The sequence below is a fragment of the Anomaloglossus baeobatrachus genome, chromosome 8 (assembly GCF_048569485.1).
Source record: "Anomaloglossus baeobatrachus isolate aAnoBae1 chromosome 8, aAnoBae1.hap1, whole genome shotgun sequence".
Classification (NCBI taxonomy): domain Eukaryota; kingdom Metazoa; phylum Chordata; class Amphibia; order Anura; family Aromobatidae; genus Anomaloglossus; species Anomaloglossus baeobatrachus.
This window is the reverse complement of record NC_134360.1, coordinates 41,466,383-41,486,141: the sequence shown is the minus strand read 5'-3', so window position 1 is coordinate 41,486,141 and position 19,759 is coordinate 41,466,383. Positions and strand designations below refer to the sequence as shown.

The window sequence follows — 19,759 nt, the reverse complement described above, 5'->3', positions numbered from 1 at the left end:
GGCTGAGCTGAGCGTGCATGTGTACAATGGAAAAAAGGGGATCCGGGGAATACCATAACGGCTGGGAGCTATCTGAAGTGTATAGCCAACTTTAGAGATGTGAGCAAGTGTATAATCATGGGTCCTGCATATTGGCTACAAAATAAAAACATGTAGAAATTTGTAACTAGTGATGAGCGGGCACTACCATGCTCTGGTGCTCAGTACCCGTAACTAGTGATCAGCGGGCACTACCATGCTCTGGTGCTCAGTACCCGTAACTAGTGATCAGCGGGCACTACCATGCTCGGGTGCTCAGTACTAGTAACTAGTGATGAGCGGGCACTACCATGCTCAGGTGCTCAGTACCCGTAACTAGTGATCAGCGGGCACTACCATGCTCTGGTGCTCAGTACCCGTAACTATCGGTAGTGATGAGCGGGCACTACCATGCTCGGGATCTCAGTACTCGCAACTAGTGATGAGCGGGCACTACCATGCTCTGGTGCTCAGTACCCGTAACTACCGGTAGTGATGAGCGGGCACTACCATGCTCAGGTGCTCGGTACTCGTAACTAGTGATGAGCGGGCACTACCATGCTCGGGTCTTTTGAACTCGTAACTAGTGATGAGCGGGCACTACCATGCTCAGGTGTTTTGTACTCCTAACCAGCTGTTGGATGATCAGATGTGGTCGACTCAAGCACTCGAGTATAATAGAAGTCAATGGGGAACTCTATAATTTTCCCAGAAAATCTTCCTGACAAATGCTTGAGTTTCCCATTGATTTCCATTATACTCAGTGTAAAAGTCGAGCCCGTTGTGTCCAACCTGCTAGTTACGAGTACAGAACACCCGAGCATGGTAGTGCCCGCTCATCACTAGTTACGAGTACAGAACACCCGAGCATGGTAGTGCCCGCTCATCACTAGTTACGAGTACAGAACACCCGAGCATGGTAGTGCTCGCTCATCACTAGTTACGAGTACTGAGCACCCGAGCATGGTAGTGCCCGCTCATCACTAGTTACGAGTACTGAGCACCTGAGCATGGTAGTGCCCGCTCATCACTAGTTACGAGTACAGAACACCCGAGCATGGTAGTGCCCGCTCATCACTAGTTACGAGTACAGAACACCCGAGCATGGTAGTGCCCACTCATTACTAGTTACGAGTACTGAGCACCTGAGCATGGTAGTGCCCGCTCATCACTAGTTACGAGTACAGAACACCCGAGCATGGTAGTGCCCGCTCATCACTAGTTACGAGTACAGAACACCCGAGCATGGTAGTGCCCACTCATTACTAGTTACGAGTACTGAGCACCTGAGCATGGTAGTGTCCGCTCATCACTAGTTACGAGTACAGAACACCCGAGCATGGTAGTGCCCGCTCATCACTAGTTACTAGTACTGAGCACCCGAGCATGGTAGTGCCTGCTCATCACTAGTTACGAGTACAGAACACCCGAGCATGGTAGTGCCCACTCATCACTAGTTACTAGTACTGAGCACCCGAGCATGGTAGTGCCTGCTCATCACTAGTTACGAGTACAGAACACCCGAGCATGGTAGTGCCCGCTCATCACTAGTCCCAATAGAATTTAAAAAAACAAAACTGGTGTCTATATTTCCAAGTACTGGATTGGAGGTTGCAGTAAAACTACTTACAAGGAACATGTATCTTGGGGAAATTTTAGGTATAAAACACAATTCGTAAGTTTAAAAAATGTGATCCATAATCTTCTCTCCGAATTGTAGAGCTTTCATTCTATTTCGGCAGGCGCACAATAACCCGCCTCACATAGGAGAAATGGTTGGCTGTTATCAGCGCGGGGTATATTCTCTCCGCATACTTTCTGAAATCGAAGTCTTCAATTTTATCTTTCGAAGCCATAACATCCTTTGGGAAAACACGTCGCTTGCTTTTAAACAGCCAAAGGGTTAATCGCTGTTTGTTTCAATACACCTCTAACAGTACCAGCAGGGGCAGAGGACGGCGCTGCCCTCACATGCCGGCACCAATACCCCCTTCACGTTTCTGTAATTGAGCAGATCACCTGGGTCGGTAGACCTCCTGTCTCCAGCAAATCGCGAGCATCGGAATCCTTTGTCATGTTCTGGAATAGGAATGCCGATCAGGGTTTCACTATGAGGGCAGCGCGGCTGATTAAGTGTACGAGATAAGGTTATGTGACACCGGAGGGTTTCAGCTGACTGCGGCACCAGCTACACTTCTTCTTGGGTTCTGTCGTCTTCTATCGGAAAGAGAAGAGCTCGAGTCCAAGACGTTATTTTGCTCCTTGACCCAACGGCCCTGCAATTCTAGACAGTTGCCGCGTCTTCTCATCTGTCTGTCGATAGCAAAACCGAGGGGCAAGAAAGAAGTGAGATGAATGATATGGCGAGGAATATGAGAACGCAGCACGAACAGTCAACCCCTCCTCGAAACAAAATGACCATGATATGTGCTTTGTACCAAGTATCTGAAATAAAAAGCATTATTACTCCTGCAAATGTCAGTTTAATTTGCTAAAAAGTGACTTGGCTGAAGTTACTGTATTGTTTGTATTTATTTCTGCTACTTTGCAGCTAAAAACTGCATGTAACCTTCAGAGCTGCGCTCTTAATTCTGCAGCCATCAGAGCTGAATCTCCCATTGTAATTTGCTTTTTGAAGGAGGTGATACTTTCTGTGTATATCGTTTATTTATTCATTTTTTTATTTATTTTTCTTTTTACTTGCAGATGGTTTACAGCCAGAAACGAAGCAAGTTCTTGGAGGCACCTCGAAAAAGAAGGGCAAAGCAAGCAAAGGAGACGCTAGACCGGCCAAGGAAGAGGAAAGTCGAGCAGACGGGCAACCTGTACTTATCGTTTTGGCCTTTAAAAGATACGTGTTTGACCCGCAGAAGAAGATGATTCAGTCCTGATTCCTGGGGCTGGTGAATTTATAGGGAACCGGTCACCAGTTTTTTGAGTTATAAACCAAAACTAGCACCTTAAGCAGCGCCTGTGCCGCGCTCTATAAAGGTGCATATTACCCCCTGATTCCCCTGTGGATCCTACAAATAACTTTTGAAAATCTCCCGCTCTGTATGGGTCCGGTCCGATGAGCGTCCTTGGTTGCGGCTCCTGCCTGTCCCTCATCTCCTGATGATTGATGCGGATGATGCCTCCTGCACCATCCACAGCGCCCGGCAAAATCGCGAAACGGCGACATTTAACCTAGGTGTCCTGCATCATCCACATAGCCAGGCAAAATCTTACGCCTGCGCAGAGACCTCACTGGTTTGCACATGTGCACTTATGTATTTGGCCCTGCCCGCAGTAGGACAGAGCAAAGTGGGACTTCGCAAACCGGCAATGTCTCTGCACAGGCGCGAGATTTAGAGCTACTTTGCACACTACAACATCGCAGCTGCGATGTCTGTGGGGTCAAATTGAAAGTGACGCACTTCCGGCGTCGCTGTTGATTTCGTAGTGCGTAAATCGGTTTTGATTAACGAGCGCAAAAGCGTCGTAATCGTATCATCGGTGCAGCGTCGGTCATTTCCATAATTTTGCAGCCGCGACTTTACGATGTTGTTCCTCGTTCCTGCAGCAGCACACATCGCTGTGTGTGAAGCCGCAGGAGCAAGGAACATCAGCTTACCTGCGTCCTGCGGCTCACGCCAACTATGCGGAAGGACGGAGGTGGGCGGGATGTTTACGTCCCGCTCATCTCCGCCCCTCCGCTTCTATTGGCCACCTGCCGTGTGACGCCACACGACCTGCCCCCTTAGGAAGGAGGCGGGTCGCCGGCCAGAGTGACATCACAGGGCAGGTAAGTGCGTGTGAAGCTGCGGTAGCGATAATGTTCGCTACGGGACCTATCACAAGATATCGCAGCTGCGACGGGGGCGGGGACTATCGCGCTAGGCATCGTGTGCAAAGTACCCCTTAGTCCAGGTCATCCACGTCAATCAGACAGCGATCAGTAACCAAGGACGTCCATTAGACCGGATCCCAAGGATTAGCATACGTGGCAGGAGATCTTATAAAAGGTATTATGGGGTCTACAGGGTGGGTCAGGGGACAACATGCACCTTTATAGAATGCAGCACAGGTGCTCCTTAAGGTGAAAGAAACTCCAAAAAACTCGTGACAGGTTCCCTTTAATACTAATCACCTGAGCGTTGCTGCTTCTTCTGTAAGGGCTGTACATGGACTTCCATTATTATTCTTTATCTTGGTCTACAAATCTGCATCTATATTATATATCCCTTTAATTTAAAATTGGACCAAATATTTGCAGAATTATCAAACAGTCAAAATGAATGAGTGTGCAAAGATCCTCCAGGACGGAATGAAACCTGATTTAAAATTAGTGTTCAATATATTTGCAACTTGGCCTATGGGTTGGTTATCGTACCACTTATTAGCGTTTCTGATCTTGTGACTGTGCACATTTGCACTCCTGTGCCAGATGGTATAACTTACCCTACTGTGTAAAGGTCAGACGTAAAGGATGCGATTCACCATTAGCGGTGATCTGTATGTTGCTCTTGATGAACTATACGCTGGAGTTAGATGGACTAAATTCATAAGGAGACGAGCGCCCTAAAGGGATGAGTGTCAAAAAGGGATGAGCGAGTAAACGGACGAGCGCCCAAAAGGGCTGAGCATCCAAAAGGGCCGAGCACCTCAAGGGATAAGCACCCAAAAGGGACGAGCACCCAAAAGGGACGAGCGCCTAAAGGGATGAGCACCCAAAAGGTACAACGCTTTAAATGGACGAGCGCCTCAAATGAATGAGCGCCAAAAGGGACAAGCGCCCTAAGGAACGAATGCCCAAAAGGGACGAGCGCCCTCTTATGGGATTTGGTGCACCTTTCGATCCATCGTCAGTGGTGTGACCGTACATCTCACTGCTCCAAAAATAATCAGAATTCTGCGTGTAATTTTCTATCTGATCGGAAAAAAAAGGATCATGTACTTAGAATAAGAAATGCATCAGTGACCCAGCTGTCTATGAAGATTTATCCGGCATGACGTGGTAAAAAGTGGAGTGTCCCTTTTAACAAATATATTTCCATAAAGGAAGATTGTCCGATTTCAAGGCTTTATTTAGATTCTCCACCCATACTGTCTGCACCATTAAAAGGTTGTCCTGTGCATTTTGCGCCAGTCTGACCCAAAGGACGGGAAACACCTGGACTAAAGCCCGCTTTACACGCTACAATATATCTTACAATGTGTCGGCGGGGTCACGTCGTAAGTGACGCACATCCAGCATCGTAAGGTACATTGTAGTGTGTAACAGCTTTGTGCGATTGAACGGTAAAACGTTCATCGCACGCACGTCATTCATTTCCTAAAAATTGAACATCAGATTGTTCATCGTACCCGGGGTAGTGCACATCGCAGAGAACGATTAACAGATCTTACCTGCGTCCCGCGGCTCCCGCCGGCAATGCGGAAGGAGGGAGGTGGGCGGGATGTTTATGTCCCACTCATCTCCGCCCCATCGCTTCTATTGGCCGGCTTCCACGTGACTTCGATGTGACGCCGAACGTCCCTCCCACTCCAGGAAGTGGACGTTCGCCGCCCACATCGAGGTCGTATGGAAGGTAAGTACGTGTGACGGGGGTTACTCGTTTGTGCGACACGTTCAACAAATTGAACGTGCCACACATACGATGGGGGTGTTGCAAATCGCATACGATATTGTATGTGATATTGCAACGTGTAAAGCAGGTTTAAGGTGGGCACATTGTACAATCCGGCACAAAATCGTAACATCTTTAGGTGTCTCTTACTACTAAGGACGCCTAAGGCTGCATGTACGATCAGGGTTCTCAGCGTTTTGGACGTTGCGTGTTTTCGCTGCCTCCAAAACGCTGCATTGTACAGTACGAGCACAGTGGATGGAGTTTATAGACATCTCATGCCCACTGTGCTTGTTTTTGCTACTGCAAACATTGGCCGCAACATGTCAATTCTTTGCTAAGGAGACTCAAGTGTTCGCCGCAGGGAGAACAGAGCGAGAGACCGCAACCGCCCGAGCCCGGATTTTGGGTACAGGTAGCTGTGGTTGCCTGCAGAAGAAACTCGTGACCCCGCAGGTCAGGACCTGTTACGTCCAAGGCACAGCGGGTCCAGATTGCATGCACATACCCTAAGAAGTCACAAATGTTACCCAGATGGCACCCGCAATTTACTAGAATCCCTGAAGGCCGATTCCATCTTTATACGTCACCGTGAATTGCGGTAACGTCATGTCCATCCTTCATTGGATCACTGCCACTTGCATTTTTGGCACATGACGGTGATGGCTGGAGCGTGAATAATGGACGTGATGTCCTCAATGCACCTATTTAACAAAAAAAAATCCTGGACAACCCCTTGAAATAAAGCTCTTTATTATTATTTTAGACTTGTAATTTGCCCCAACCAGGTTGAAGACATTTTAATCCTTAATGATTCCGAATTATGCGGAAAACCCAACACGATTATCACTTGTTGCCTCAATAAACGATTTGTTTATTGCACTTGATGTTTTTTTGTTTATTCTCAGGGAATCTAAATTCTTTTATGTCTGTGTCCTTCATAAGAAGAGGACAAAGCTTTAGGAAGTTAGTTGGTTTATGGGATAAGCAAAATCTATTACAATTTTGGGTTCAACCGAATTGTTGATATTCTGGAAATAATCCCCCCGCTCACCGAATTCGTAGGGTTTTCTAACGAGACTTTACTATTATGACATGTTGTTCTGATTTGTTGTATCTACTCTTCATATCAATGATGCAATATTCCAGTTGTTATGTTTTCCGCAACGGTAACTTGATCCATGGAGGTTTTGTGGCGTTCGGCATTTTTATGTGGGGTCCTTTTTGAAGCCTGGAAACATCTTTCCTAGAATTTGAAGACGCTACGATGTGAGGAATCCACCGATCCACCCAGTAGCGAGGAACAGCCTAAACAAGCGGGGTCACATCTTCAGCCGCGTACAAAACAAACACCTGCAGACTAAACACAAGACACATCGCAACATGAGGAGCAGTCTAGCCTGCACGCGACCTCTTTGAAGAGCCAGCATGTGTTGTGCTGGGGATACGTGACATTTCGTTGCCCTCTGTAGTGATGATACCGGGGATCTGTAACGGTGTACATTGGTGTCACCAACCTCCTCATGTTTCCAGCTGGAAAACTGGGTCAATTAAACAACACACCATCATCCAACGTGTGAGCTCCGCTACAGGAATAAATTGGGGAGCTTCAAAACCAGATATCGAACACCTTGTTTGGTTTGCAAACATTGACCATTTGTAGACCATTTTGCAAACTTTTTAACCTAAAATTCTTTACCTAAAATCACTATTTGTTTTATTTTTACCTCGTTTATGTAAAGCTATGTGTCACCATGGCCTCGGCTGATAAAACCTGGGTGTAGTTTGATCCTGCAATCCCATGTTACGCCACATCAATTACCCCTCTTTATCTTACCTATGTATTTAGAATTCATAATATCCTGTATTTTGAGGTTTTATTTCATCACAGATCTGGATTCACAGCTACACTACTCAGTACTGCTGTGTAATGTCATCCATGCTGCTGATTTCATAGCTACACTACTCAGTACTGCTGTGTAATGTCATCCATGCTGCTGCTTTTATAGCTACACTATTCAGTACCGCTGTGTAATGTCATCCATGCTGCTGCTTTCTTGTTTATCCCACTGCAGAGCTAGATTCATAGCTACACTACTCAGTACTGCTGTGTAATGTCATCCATGCTGCTGCTTTCATAGCTACACTACTCAGTACTGCTGTGTAATATCATCCATGCTGCTGCTTTCTTGTTTATCCCACTGCAGAGCTGGATTCATAGCTACACCATTCAGTACTGTTGTGTAATGTCATCCATGCTGCTGCTTTATTTTTTATCCCACTGCAGAGGTGGATTCATAGCTACACTACTCCAAACTGCTGTGTAATGTCATCCGTGTTGCTGCTTTCTTGTTTTATCCCACAGCAGAGCTAGATTCATAGCTACACTACTCAGTACTGCTGTATAATGTCATCCATGCTGTTGATTTCTTGTTTATCCCACTGCAGAGCTGGATTCATAGCTACACCATTCAGTACTGCTGTGTAATGTCATCCATGCTGCTGCTTCCTTGTTTTATTTAACTCCAGAGCTGGATTCATAGCTACGCTATTCCGAACTGCTGTGTAATGTCATCCATGCTGCTGCTTTCTCGTTTATCCCACTGCAGAGCTGGATTCACAGCTACAATGGTTAGTACTGCTGTATAATGTCTTCCATGCCGCTGCTTTCTTGTTTTATCCCACTCCATAGCTGGATTCATAGCTACACTACTCAGTACTGCCAATGTCTTCCATGCTACTGTTTTCTTGTTAAATTCAACTCTTGACCTGGATTTATAGCTACACTACTCAGTACTGCTTTGTAATGTCACCCATGCTGCTGCTTTCTTGTGTTTTATCCCACTCCAAACCTGAATTCATAGCTACACTACTCAGTACTGCTGTATAATGTCTTCCATGCTAATGCTTTCTTTTTTTATCCCAGTCCAGAGCTGGATTAATAGTTACACCACTCAGTATTGCTGTATAATATCTTCCATGCTGTTGCTTCCTTGTTTTATTCCACTGCAGAGCTGGATTTCTATCTACACTACTCAGTACTGCTATGTAATGTCATCCATACTGCTGCTTTCTTGTTTTATCCTACTCCAGAGCTGGATTCATAACTACACCACTCACTAATGTCTTCCATGCTGTTTCTTTTCAGTGTTTTACTTTTCCCCAGAACTGGCTTTACAGCTACTCTGCTCACTTATGCTGTATAATGTCCTCCATGCTGCTGCTTTCTTGTGGGGGGGGGGTTTCCCCACCCTAGAGCTGGATTCATAGCTACACTTTTTTAGTACCACTGTATAATGTCCTCCATGCTGCTGCTTTTCAGTAAGTATATTAACCCACCCCAAAACTGTATTCACAGCAACATTGCTCAGTACTGGTGTATAATGTCCTTCATGCTGCTTCTTTTTGTGTTTTATTTTGCCCCAGCAACTGGATTCACAGCTTCTCTGCTCAGTTCTGCTGTATAATGTCCTCCATGCTGCTGCTTTCTTGTGTTTTATCCCACACTAGAGCTGGATTCACAGCTATACTGCGGAGTTTGCTGTATAATGACTATCATGATGATGCTTTTTGGTGTTTTATTTCGACCTAGAACTGGATACGCAGGTACACTGCTTAGTGGTGCTGTATAATGTCCTCCATGCTGCTGCTTCCTTGTAAGTTGTTTTTTTTTTTTTTAGCCCAACCCAAACTGGACTCACATCTACACTGCTTAGTACTGCTGTATAATGTCTTTCATGCTGCTGCTTTTTGGTAAGTGTGTTAATTCAGCTCAGAACTGGATTCACAGCTACACTGCTCATTACTGCTATATAATGTTGTGCATGCTGCTGATTCCAAAAATGTACTACACAGAGACCGAAGAGCTGAAATTCCTCAAGCTGGTGGTGCTATGTATGGGAGACATCATAGCACCTAGTTTCCACTCACCAGCTCAGAGACAACTGGGAAGATGAAGATATAGCCTGCAGAGGGGAAAACTTAAGTTACATAGTGGTCATTCTTAGGCTAGGTTCACATTTCCGTTGTTTTGCATCAGTCACATGCGTTGCTTGACGCATGTGACTGATGCGATGTACAACGGATTATAAAGAACAGAATTAATTGTCGGACTCTGTTGTGTGCAAGGGGCGGAGTGCGAGGTGGGTGGAGCCGAGCGGGGCCGTGGCGCTGAGGATGTCAGTGCCGCGGTCTGCATGGCTGGGGACAGGTGAGTGTGTGTGTGTATACAGGCGGAGTGCGGGAGGGGGCAGAGCCGAGCGGGGAAGTGTCGGGCTCCCTGCACACGTAGCCAGGGTAAATATCGGGTAAAAACTAAGCAAAGCACTTTGCTTGGTTACCCGATATTTACCTTGGTTACCAGCGTACACCGCTTAGCGCTGGCTCCTTGCACACATAACTAGGGTAAATATCAGGTAACTAGGCAAAGCGCATTGCTTGATAACCCGATGTGTATCCTGGTTACGTGTACAGAGCCAGAGAGAGCATGCGCAGCGAAATCCTACGGATTGTGCTGCTCAAAAAACGTTACAAGCTGCGTTCCTTCCGCCCCCGCGGTCAGTCGTTCCACGACTGATCAGTCGGGCGGAGGATGCAACGCAGCATCATCAGTCACAATCCGCCGCTCATACAAGTCTATGGGAACAACGGAATCCGCCAAACGGATTCCGTTGTTTACCAGAGCAGCGGATTGTGGCTGATACAATTTAATGGAAATGTGAACATAGCCTTAATGTATACTTTTGTATGTCTTTTTTCTTCTGATAGTCTTGAACCTTTATGCGGTAGGTATTGTCCGTGTTGCTACATATCATCGACCATTACATTTTCTTCGTTTTTTTTTTTTATTAGTCAAGAAAAATCTGATCTGCTGAAAAAATCCTGAAATATCTTTCGCTGCAGCCCGTTACAGAGTGCTTTACATGTCTATCTGTAAATGTTGTTCGTAGCTGGTTCTTATTAAACCCCTTGTATTTTATGTTTAGTTTTCTTTCAAACTTATTTTTGGACGGAGTTCCCTTGCAAAAAAAAAAAAATTGCATATTTGAACAAAGTTTGGAATCCGTACAATGAAACTTCACTTCCTCCCGACTGCAAATTGGTTAAAGGCTGTTTTACTATATCTTGTAAAATGCGAACAGGTTAAAAAAGTTAAATCCGCTAAAGCCATGGAGCAGCGAGCATGAGGCAGCGGGGTTAAGAGAGCCGTGCGTGCTCGGCATTATCTGGGGTGAATTATCATAGCCTTTTAGAAATAACACTCCAAGAATCACAGACACAAAAAAAAACACCACACGTTGCTAAATCGTACAGAACACTTTACCAGATGCTATATCATCATGTAGGGCAATATTTTGGAAAAGTTTGTCAATGTCAACTGATGGCGACATACCAACCGGCTGTGATCCTAGTCTTAAGGTCCCCATATATATTACCACCCCAATCTTAAAAATTGTTGGGTTACTGTGTAAAATGTAGAGAAAACGGGAATGCGATGATTTGGAAATCTCTTATTGCCATATTTTATCACACAGAACACGGACCAGAAGTTGAATGTTGGACATGTTTCCATTTCTTTAGAAAAAAGTTAGAAGTTGTTGACAGCGACACATCTCAGAACAGTAGTTTCTGCGTCATGTACACCATTGTCCCTGCGCCGTGTCCACCATTGTGTCTTGGTCATGTCCACCATCGTGCCTGGGTCATGTCCACCATTGTGTCTTGGTCGTGTCCACAATTGTGCCTGGGTCGCGTCAAGCATTGTGCCTGCACTGTGTCCACCATTGTGCCTGCGCTGTGTCTACTATTGTGCCTGGGTCATGTCCACCATTGTGCCTGCGCTGTGTCCACTATTGTGCCTGCGCTGTGTCCACTATTGTGCCTGCGCTGTGTCCACTATTGTGCCTGCGCCGTGTCCACTATTGTTCCTGCGTTGTGTCCACTATTGTACCTGGGCCGCATCCATCATTGTGCCTGTGTTATGTCCACCATTATGCCTGCACCATGTCCACCAGTGTGCCTGCGTCGCGTCCACCATTGTGCCTGCGCTGTGTCCACCATTGTGCCTGGGTCATGTCCACCATTGTGCCTGCGCCGTGTCCACTATTGTGCCTGTGTTGTGTCCACTATTGTACCTGGGCCACGTCCACCATTGTGCCTCTGTTGTGTCCACCATTATGCCTGCACCGTGTCCACCATTTTGGCTGTGTCGAGTCCACCATTGTGCCTGAGTTGTGTCCACCATTGTGCTTGGGCAGGTCCACCGTTATGCTTGGCCTGGTCCACCATTGTGCCTGGACATGATCGACCATTGTGCCTGGGCCAGGTTCACCATTGTGCCTGTGCCGTGTCCACCGTTGTGCCTGGCCGCGTCTACTATTGTGCCTTGGCCGCGTCCACCATTGTGCCTGGGCCGCATCCACCATTGTGCCTGGGCCATGTCCATGTGGAGCTTTCCCTCTTCTAACCATAGTTTTTAGATGTCAGGGAAGTGAGGAGACACTTGCTTGAGTTTTGGGAGATGAACGTTGTCCCATTCTTGTCTGATGTAAGATTCTCATTGCTCCTTAGTCCGGGGGTCTTTGTCGGATTTTTCAATTTATCAAGCACTGTTTCCAATTTGTGGAAGGTCATGAAATAACGCCGACCCTGCAGATTTAGGCCGTAGCAGCTGACCATCTGATGCTTCCAATGTGTATGGGCATTCCCAACTCTCCTCCGACAGATGACATCAGGCAAGAAGGATCGGGCATTTGGAATTTGAATGCCCAATCTTTGTTTTCAGGGGAGATAAGACGCTTCCTGAGGTGTCTGCCTTCTCCTCCTTCCCTGCTGAAAGCACATGAACGCTTGTGTATGGGGCACTCGGGAGAGACGCTTACCTGCCACGCGTTTGGCTGCCAGTTATCTCTGTACGGTCAGCATTAGTCTCGTGCCTCATATACCAAGCAAGCCACCATTTAGGTTCTGCTTGATCCAACTGGAAAGTTATAACCTATTTTTACTGACACAAAGGGTAAGTTCAGCCCCAAAATACAGATGAATCCTATGCTTATTTTGCAACAGATTGTGATGTGAATATTGCCGTATGCATTGTACAGGGTGAAGTTGGCCGAAAGGATTCCCCGTCTACCAAACACCTTAGATGCAGTGGCTCCTCTTTCTGTGGCATCTAAGAGGTTAATAAATGGTCGGGACCAGATTTCTACAATGAGTGTACAGTCACAACTTTTGTGCCGTTGTCATTACCATGATGTGCCATATGAAAGCAATAATGAATGGACTTCAGTAACGCTCCCCATCATGGTTCTTGCAGGTTGCCAGAGTTTTATCACTTAGGCTGCTTTCACACATCCGTTTTTTGCACTGCGGCTCAATCCGGCTCAAAAACCTGTGCAACGGATGCGGCGAAAAAAACAGATGCGTTGCATACGTTTTTCCATGCGGCCCGTCCGTTTTTTGACGGATGCAGCTTGATACTGAGCATGCGCAGTTCAAGAAACCGCATCCGGCGGCCGGATGCGTTTTTTGCTGCAGGACGCCACATGCGGCGTCCATAGGCTTGTATTGTAAATTGTGCCACATCGCGCCGGATACGGCGCGATGCGTTTTTTTCCGCACAAAAACGTGCCAGGCAACGTTCCATCCGGCCTCCGCATGGGCTAAATATGCCGCATCCAGCAAAAGCCGGATGCAAGTCCATGCGGCACAATACGGCGCTAATGCAAGTCTATGCGGAAAAAACGCAACCGGCGGCAAAAAAAACCTGTTGCGTTTTTTCTGCAAAGCGCCGTATTGTGCCGCTCAGCAAAAACTGGATGTGTGAAAGCAGCCTTAGGCGGGCTTTGCACGCTGCGACATCGGTAACAATGTGTTACCGATGCTGCAGCGATAGTCCCGCCCCCGTCGCACGTGCGATATCTAGTGAAAGCTGCCGTAGCGATTATTATCGCTACGGCAGCTTCACACGCACATACCTGCCGTGCGACGTCCCTCTGGCCGGCGACCCGCCTCCTTTCTAAGGGGGCGGGTCGTGTGGCGTCACAGCGACGTCACACGGCAGGCGGCCAATTGAAGCGGAGGGGCGGAGATGAGCAGGATGTAAACATCCTGCCCACCTCCGTCCTTCTCATTGCAGCCGGGAGGCAGGTAGGTGATGATCCTCGCTCCTGCGGCTTCACACACAGTGATGTGTGCTGCTGCAGGAACGAGGAACAACATCGCACCTGTCGCTGCACCGGCATTATGGAAATGTCGGAGGCTGCAGCTTTTGCGCTCGTTCATCGTATCAAAAAGGTTTTACACGTTGCGATATCGACTGCGACGCCGGATGTGCGTCACTCTCGATTTGACCCCATCGACATCGCACGTGCGATGTCGCAACGTGCAAAGCCGCCCTTAGAGGGGTTGTCCAGCTTTGACACTGATGAGGGATCATTGGGTAGGGCCCTAATATCGGATCGATAGGGTCCCACACTCAACCCCATCCAAAAAGCTGTTTTCAGTTCCATAGCCACCTATGCCAAGAACTGCACCTCGGATCACAGGAATCTCATCTGGTGAATGAAGCCAAGGTGCAGACAACCATTAAGCAGGGACAGTCCGGTTGTGGAGGTCACTGACTGCCATTTGCAGCGGCTATCTAGTTCTTTACCAGTAAGGGAATGCAGCTTGGTTATGTGTAGCATACATTTTGGCTTTTGCAGTCACCCCTGATGGAGCGTTTCTGCTTCTACGGTTCTAAGTGGGATCATGCATCCCTCTGTGCACATTACATTCGGTGCTATTGACTATTTTGCATTATGTCTGAGTGATGGCACAAATACTTGTAGGTTTCCTGCATCTAATGAACATATTACAGAAATGACTTAACCCATTGTGAAGGGAGACAGATGTTCTGTAATCCTTCTACACATTAACACAAGTGGATAATTTCCAAGGCAGTGAGAATTAGCTTAGCAGCCAAATTACGCTACATTTTCTGCAATTTTCGTACTTAAATTGTTTAAGTACATTTTTGTGATTTTTTTTTTTTTTTTTTTTTTCCCCCCCTGTCTGGATGAGGTCTGTTTCCTCCCAGTGCAGCCAGCGGTGAAGATGAAATATAACCAGAGTTTACATAATTGGTAACTAAATCCAGAAATGTAACGCCCCATAGTATTGGTGACACAGCGCCTCGTCCCGGGCTGCAGCTTTTCTGAACATCACACGTTATAATGTTTTTTCCATATGAAATACTGAAACGGGAACCGGCCGCGCAGGTGCAGGTATTATAAACAATCTGCTAGATGTGGTCCCACGGAGACCGAGCGTAATGATGAGGGGAGGGAAGGGGGCATGCAAAGCCGTGATTTCATTCCACTCGACATTTATGTCCGGTCCTACGATGCAACGTGAAGAAGCCATCAATGCCCCAATGTGGAGGTGTGCTGTGCCACATGAAGAAGCCATCAATGCCCCAATGTGGAGGTGTCCTGTGCAACATGAAGAAGCCATCAATGCCCCAATGTGGAGGTGTCCTGTGCAACATGAAGAAGCCATCAATGCCCCAATGTGGAGGTGTGCTGTGCAACATGAAGAAGCCATCAATGCCCCAATGTGGAGGTGTCCTGTGCAACATGAAGAAGCCATCAATGCCCCAATGTGGAGGTGTCCTGTGCCACATGAAGAAGCCATCAATGCCCCAATGTGGAGGTGTGCTGTGCAACATGAAGAAGCCATCAATGCCCCAATGTGGAGGTGTCCTGTGCCACATGAAGAAGCCATCAATGTCCCAATGTGGAGGTGTCCTGTGCCACATGAAGAAGCCATCAATGTCCCAATGTGGAGGTGTCCTGTGCAACATGAAGAAGCCATCAATGTCCCAATGTGGAGGTGTCCTGTGCAACATGAAGAAGCCATCAATGTCCCAATGTGGAGGTGTCCTGTGCAACATGACAAAGCCATTAATGCCCCAATGTGGAGATGTGCTGTGCCACATGAAGAAGCCATCAATGTCCCAATGTGGAGATGTGCTGTGCCACATGAAGAAGCCATCAATGCTCCAATGTGGAGATGTGCTGTGCCACATGAAGAAGCCATCAATGCCCCAATGTGGAGATGTGCTGTGCCACATGAAGAAGCCATCAATGTCCCAATGTGGAGGTTTCCTGTGCAACTTGACAAAGCCATCAATGCCCCAATGTGGAGGTGTCCTGTGCAACGTGAAGAAGCCATCATTGCCCCAATGTGGAGGTGTCCTGTGCCACATGAAGAAGCCATCAATGCCCCAATGTGGAGGTGTCCTGTGCAACATGAAGAAGCCATCAATGTCCCAATGTGGAGATGTGCTGTGCCACATGAAGAAGCCATCAATGCCCCAATGTGGAGATGTGCTGTGCCACATGAAGAAGCCATCAATGCCCCAATGTGGAGATGTGCTGTGCCACATGAAGAAGCCATCAATGTCCCAATGTGGAGATGTGCTGTGCCACATGAAGAAGCCATCAATGCCCCAATGTGGAGATGTGCTGTGCCACATGAAGAAGCCATCAATGTCCCAATGTGGAGATGTGCTGTGCAACATGAAGAAGCCATCAATGTCCCAATGTGGGGGTTTCCTGTGCAACATGAAAAAGCCATCAATGTCCCAATGTGGAGGTGTCCTGTGCAACGTGAAGAAGCCATCAATGCTCCAATGTGGAGGTGTCCTGTGCAACGTGAAGAAGCCATCAATGCTCCAATGTGGAGGTGTCCTGTGCAACGTGAAGAAGCCATCAATGCTCCAATGTGGAGGTGTCCTGTGCAACGTGAAGAAGCCATCAATGCCCCAATGTGGAGGTGTCCTGTGCCACATGAAGAAGCCATCAATGCCCCAATGTGGAGGTGTCCTGTGCAACATGAAGAAGCCATCAATGCCCCAATGTGGAGGTGTCCTGTGCAACATGAAGAAGCCATCAATGTCCCAATGTGGAGGTGTCCTGTGCAACATGAAGAAGCCATCAATGCCCCAATGTGGAGGTGTCCTGTGCAACATGACAAAGCCATTAATGCCCCAATGTGGAGATGTGCTGTGCCACATGAAGAAGCCATCAATGTCCCAATGTGGAGATGTGCTGTGCCACATGAAGAAGCCATCAATGCTCCAATGTGGAGATGTGCTGTGCCACATGAAGAAGCCATCAATGCCCCAATGTGGAGATGTGCTGTGCCACATGAAGAAGCCATCAATGTCCCAATGTGGAGGTTTCCTGTGCAACTTGACAAAGCCATCAATGCCCCAATGTGGAGGTGTCCTGTGCAACGTGAAGAAGCCATCATTGCCCCAATGTGGAGGTGTCCTGTGCCACATGAAGAAGCCATCAATGCCCCAATGTGGAGATGTGCTGTGCCACATGAAGAAGCCATCAATGCTCCAATGTGGAGATGTGCTGTGCCACATGAAGAAGCCATCAATGCCCCAATGTGGAGATGTGCTGTGCAACATGAAGAAGCCATCAATGCCCCAATGTGGAGATGTGCTGTGCCACATGAAGAAGCCATCAATGTCCCAATGTGGAGATGTGCTGTGCCACATGAAGAAGCCATCAATGCCCCAATGTGGAGATGTGCTGTGCCACATGAAGAAGCCATCAATGCCCCAATGTGGAGATGTGCTGTGCCACATGAAGAAGCCATCAATGTCCCAATGTGGAGGTTTCCTGTGCAACATGAAGAAGCCATCATTGCCCCAATGTGGAGGTGTCCTGTGCAACGTGAAGAAGCCATCATTGCCCCAATGTGGAGGTGTCCTGTGCCACATGAAGAAGCCATCAATGCCCCAATGTGGAGATGTGCTGTGCAACATGAAAAAGCCATCAATGCCCCAATGTGGAGGTGTCCTGTGCCACATGAAGAAGCCATCAATGCCCCAATGTGGAGGTGTCCTGTGCAACGTGAAGAAGCCATCAATGCTCCAATGTGGAGGTGTCCTGTGCAACGTGAAGAAGCCATCATTGCCCCAATGTGGAGGTGTCCTGTGCAACGTGAAGAAGCCATCAATGTCCCAATGTGGAGGTGTCCTGTGCAACGTGAAGAAGCAAGCAATGTCCCAATGTGGAGGTGTACCCATTCACTTCAGTGATTGTTTGATTTCCATATCATACTGTAGTAGAACATGTCTATCTGCCCCCCCCCCCCCAATAAAGACTTGAAAAGACCTATCGGCTATAATGTGCAATCTGTTAAAAAAGGATGATAAAAATGGAGTGTGCATGAGGCTGAACCAGTGCAGATTATAGTGCCATCTTACAAGATCTGATGGGTGGCAGGTTGTGACTCCGGGACGCACCAGATCCAAGGTCGTTTTCGTTCTAATCTACGGTGGCCTCCAAGGCTTAGGACCGCTATCCAGGCTACAAGGGGTTAAGCTGTATTGTCCGCCTCGGCCTATCAGTCCTGGGATCTGATGAGGAATTTTCAGCTGGATGAAGCCGAGATTTTTCTGCTCCGCGCTTTGCCTCGCATCTCCCCGCAACTGACCTCCTCCAACTCCTACTCTCGGTTTCTTTTAAAGATCCAGGATTTATAACCGCTGGCACGACGCTCCGCGCCATGTTTATAAGACTTTTTTTTTCTCTCTTACTTAGTCTCTTTAAAGACAGTATATTATTCTTGGCTTCTAATATTCTAGTCAAGCGTCCGTCCGGTGAAAAGAAGATCTCCTGGCAGCTGTGGAGGATTCTACCATGTGCCGTCATCATTTTATGACTTACATTTCATCGTAGGTCTGTTTGTCTCATTTCTCCATCATTGTTTCTCGGCAGGTTGCAACTGTTGCCGATTCCTGATGTTGATATATTTTTTTTTTCTCACTTCCAAATCTATTATTTCATTTTTTTGCTGTAGTGAATGTGTCACAAAAGGTACGGGAAAGTACCACAACAACGACGAAAGGGAAGGGACACCCTGTGTCTAGGGAAGGGGAAGAGAAGACCCTTGACCAAACCTACAGCTGGTCCCTGGGGTCCCTCACCACCTAGATAGGTTCCGCACATATGCACCGACCCGGCCCCCGACCCTAGGTATCCCTAGTGCTGGACCCTAAATACAGAACGGCTGGGATGAGCTCTTTGTCAACCCCACTAACCACTATAGAAGACACAAGGTGGACACACGGGGGAAAATGCATGAACTACATATCCACAGATGACTCAGGTAGAAGTTCAGTAACGATACCATAGAGGACTACAAGCCACCTGCTTGCAACCAGAGCTTGAATGAACTGAATAATAGCACCAGTCCAGGGAAGATAGGAGCATTTAAGCACATGGAGAATACTGATTCAGCAGCTGGATGGAAGGAGAGTTCTGCTGGGTCCTAAAGGGGAAGAGATAAAAATCCAGCAGGAAAGCTACCTATACCAATGGATACTGACAACAGAAAGTCAGGGAGCATTTTGGCAACCAAACACTGTGACCTTCTGTTGCCAGAAACCACATGATTGTCTGTCACCCGTGAGAGAATGGGGAAGATTCACTATGTGAATTACACCAGAAATCGGGGAAAGGAACAAGAAGCAAAATATGTGCATCAGATTTATTTGGTACTTCATCTGTTTTGAAAGCTAAGTGCAAAATATTTATGTGAATGCCGCCGGCCTTAAGGTGGCATGAGTAAAACTGTACAACACTGTTCACACTGGCATCAGAGACTCTGCAGATTTGATCAGAGGAACTTCATGCAACTGCTAGTCTTGCTGTCAATGATGGAATCCAACATACCCCATAATAAATCAATGGAATCCACTGTTATAAATGGAAGCCACCATGGTTGTGTGAACACAGCCTGACATATTGTGCCAAATTCATTATACAGTGTTCACCATTTCAATGAATTTGCTAGTTTTTGTGGAATTTGTGCCACTTTATAAAGTAATGTAATTGACATCACTGATAAATTTCACCCGTTAACTATTTTTTTAGTTTTTGCTGTTTTGCCTTTATTAGGCTGCGATGCAGGTGACAGGAGCAGCAGAATACACCGCCGCTCCTGTCACCTCCACGCAGCTAATGAGGTGAGTAGCGCAATCAGCTGCTGTCAGTCAGGTAACTCACGGCCACCGCTGAATCCAGCGGTGGCCGCGATTAACCTCAGTGACAGCTCAGCTGATCGCG

The 19,759-nt window shown here is 47.2% G+C and overlaps 1 protein-coding gene across 1 annotated transcript in view; it reads left to right on the top strand.

The window, feature by feature from the left end:
- Positions 1-4,047, top strand: part of EEFSEC (eukaryotic elongation factor, selenocysteine-tRNA specific) — a 202,818-nt gene extending 198,771 nt beyond the window's left edge. Inside the window, exon 7 of the mRNA XM_075321509.1 lies at positions 2,725-4,047. Coding sequence (XP_075177624.1) covers positions 2,725-2,909 — 185 coding nt within the window. The 3' untranslated portion in view covers positions 2,910-4,047. The remainder of the gene's footprint in view (positions 1-2,724) is intronic.
- The last annotated feature ends 15,712 nt before the right edge of the window (positions 4,048-19,759 follow it).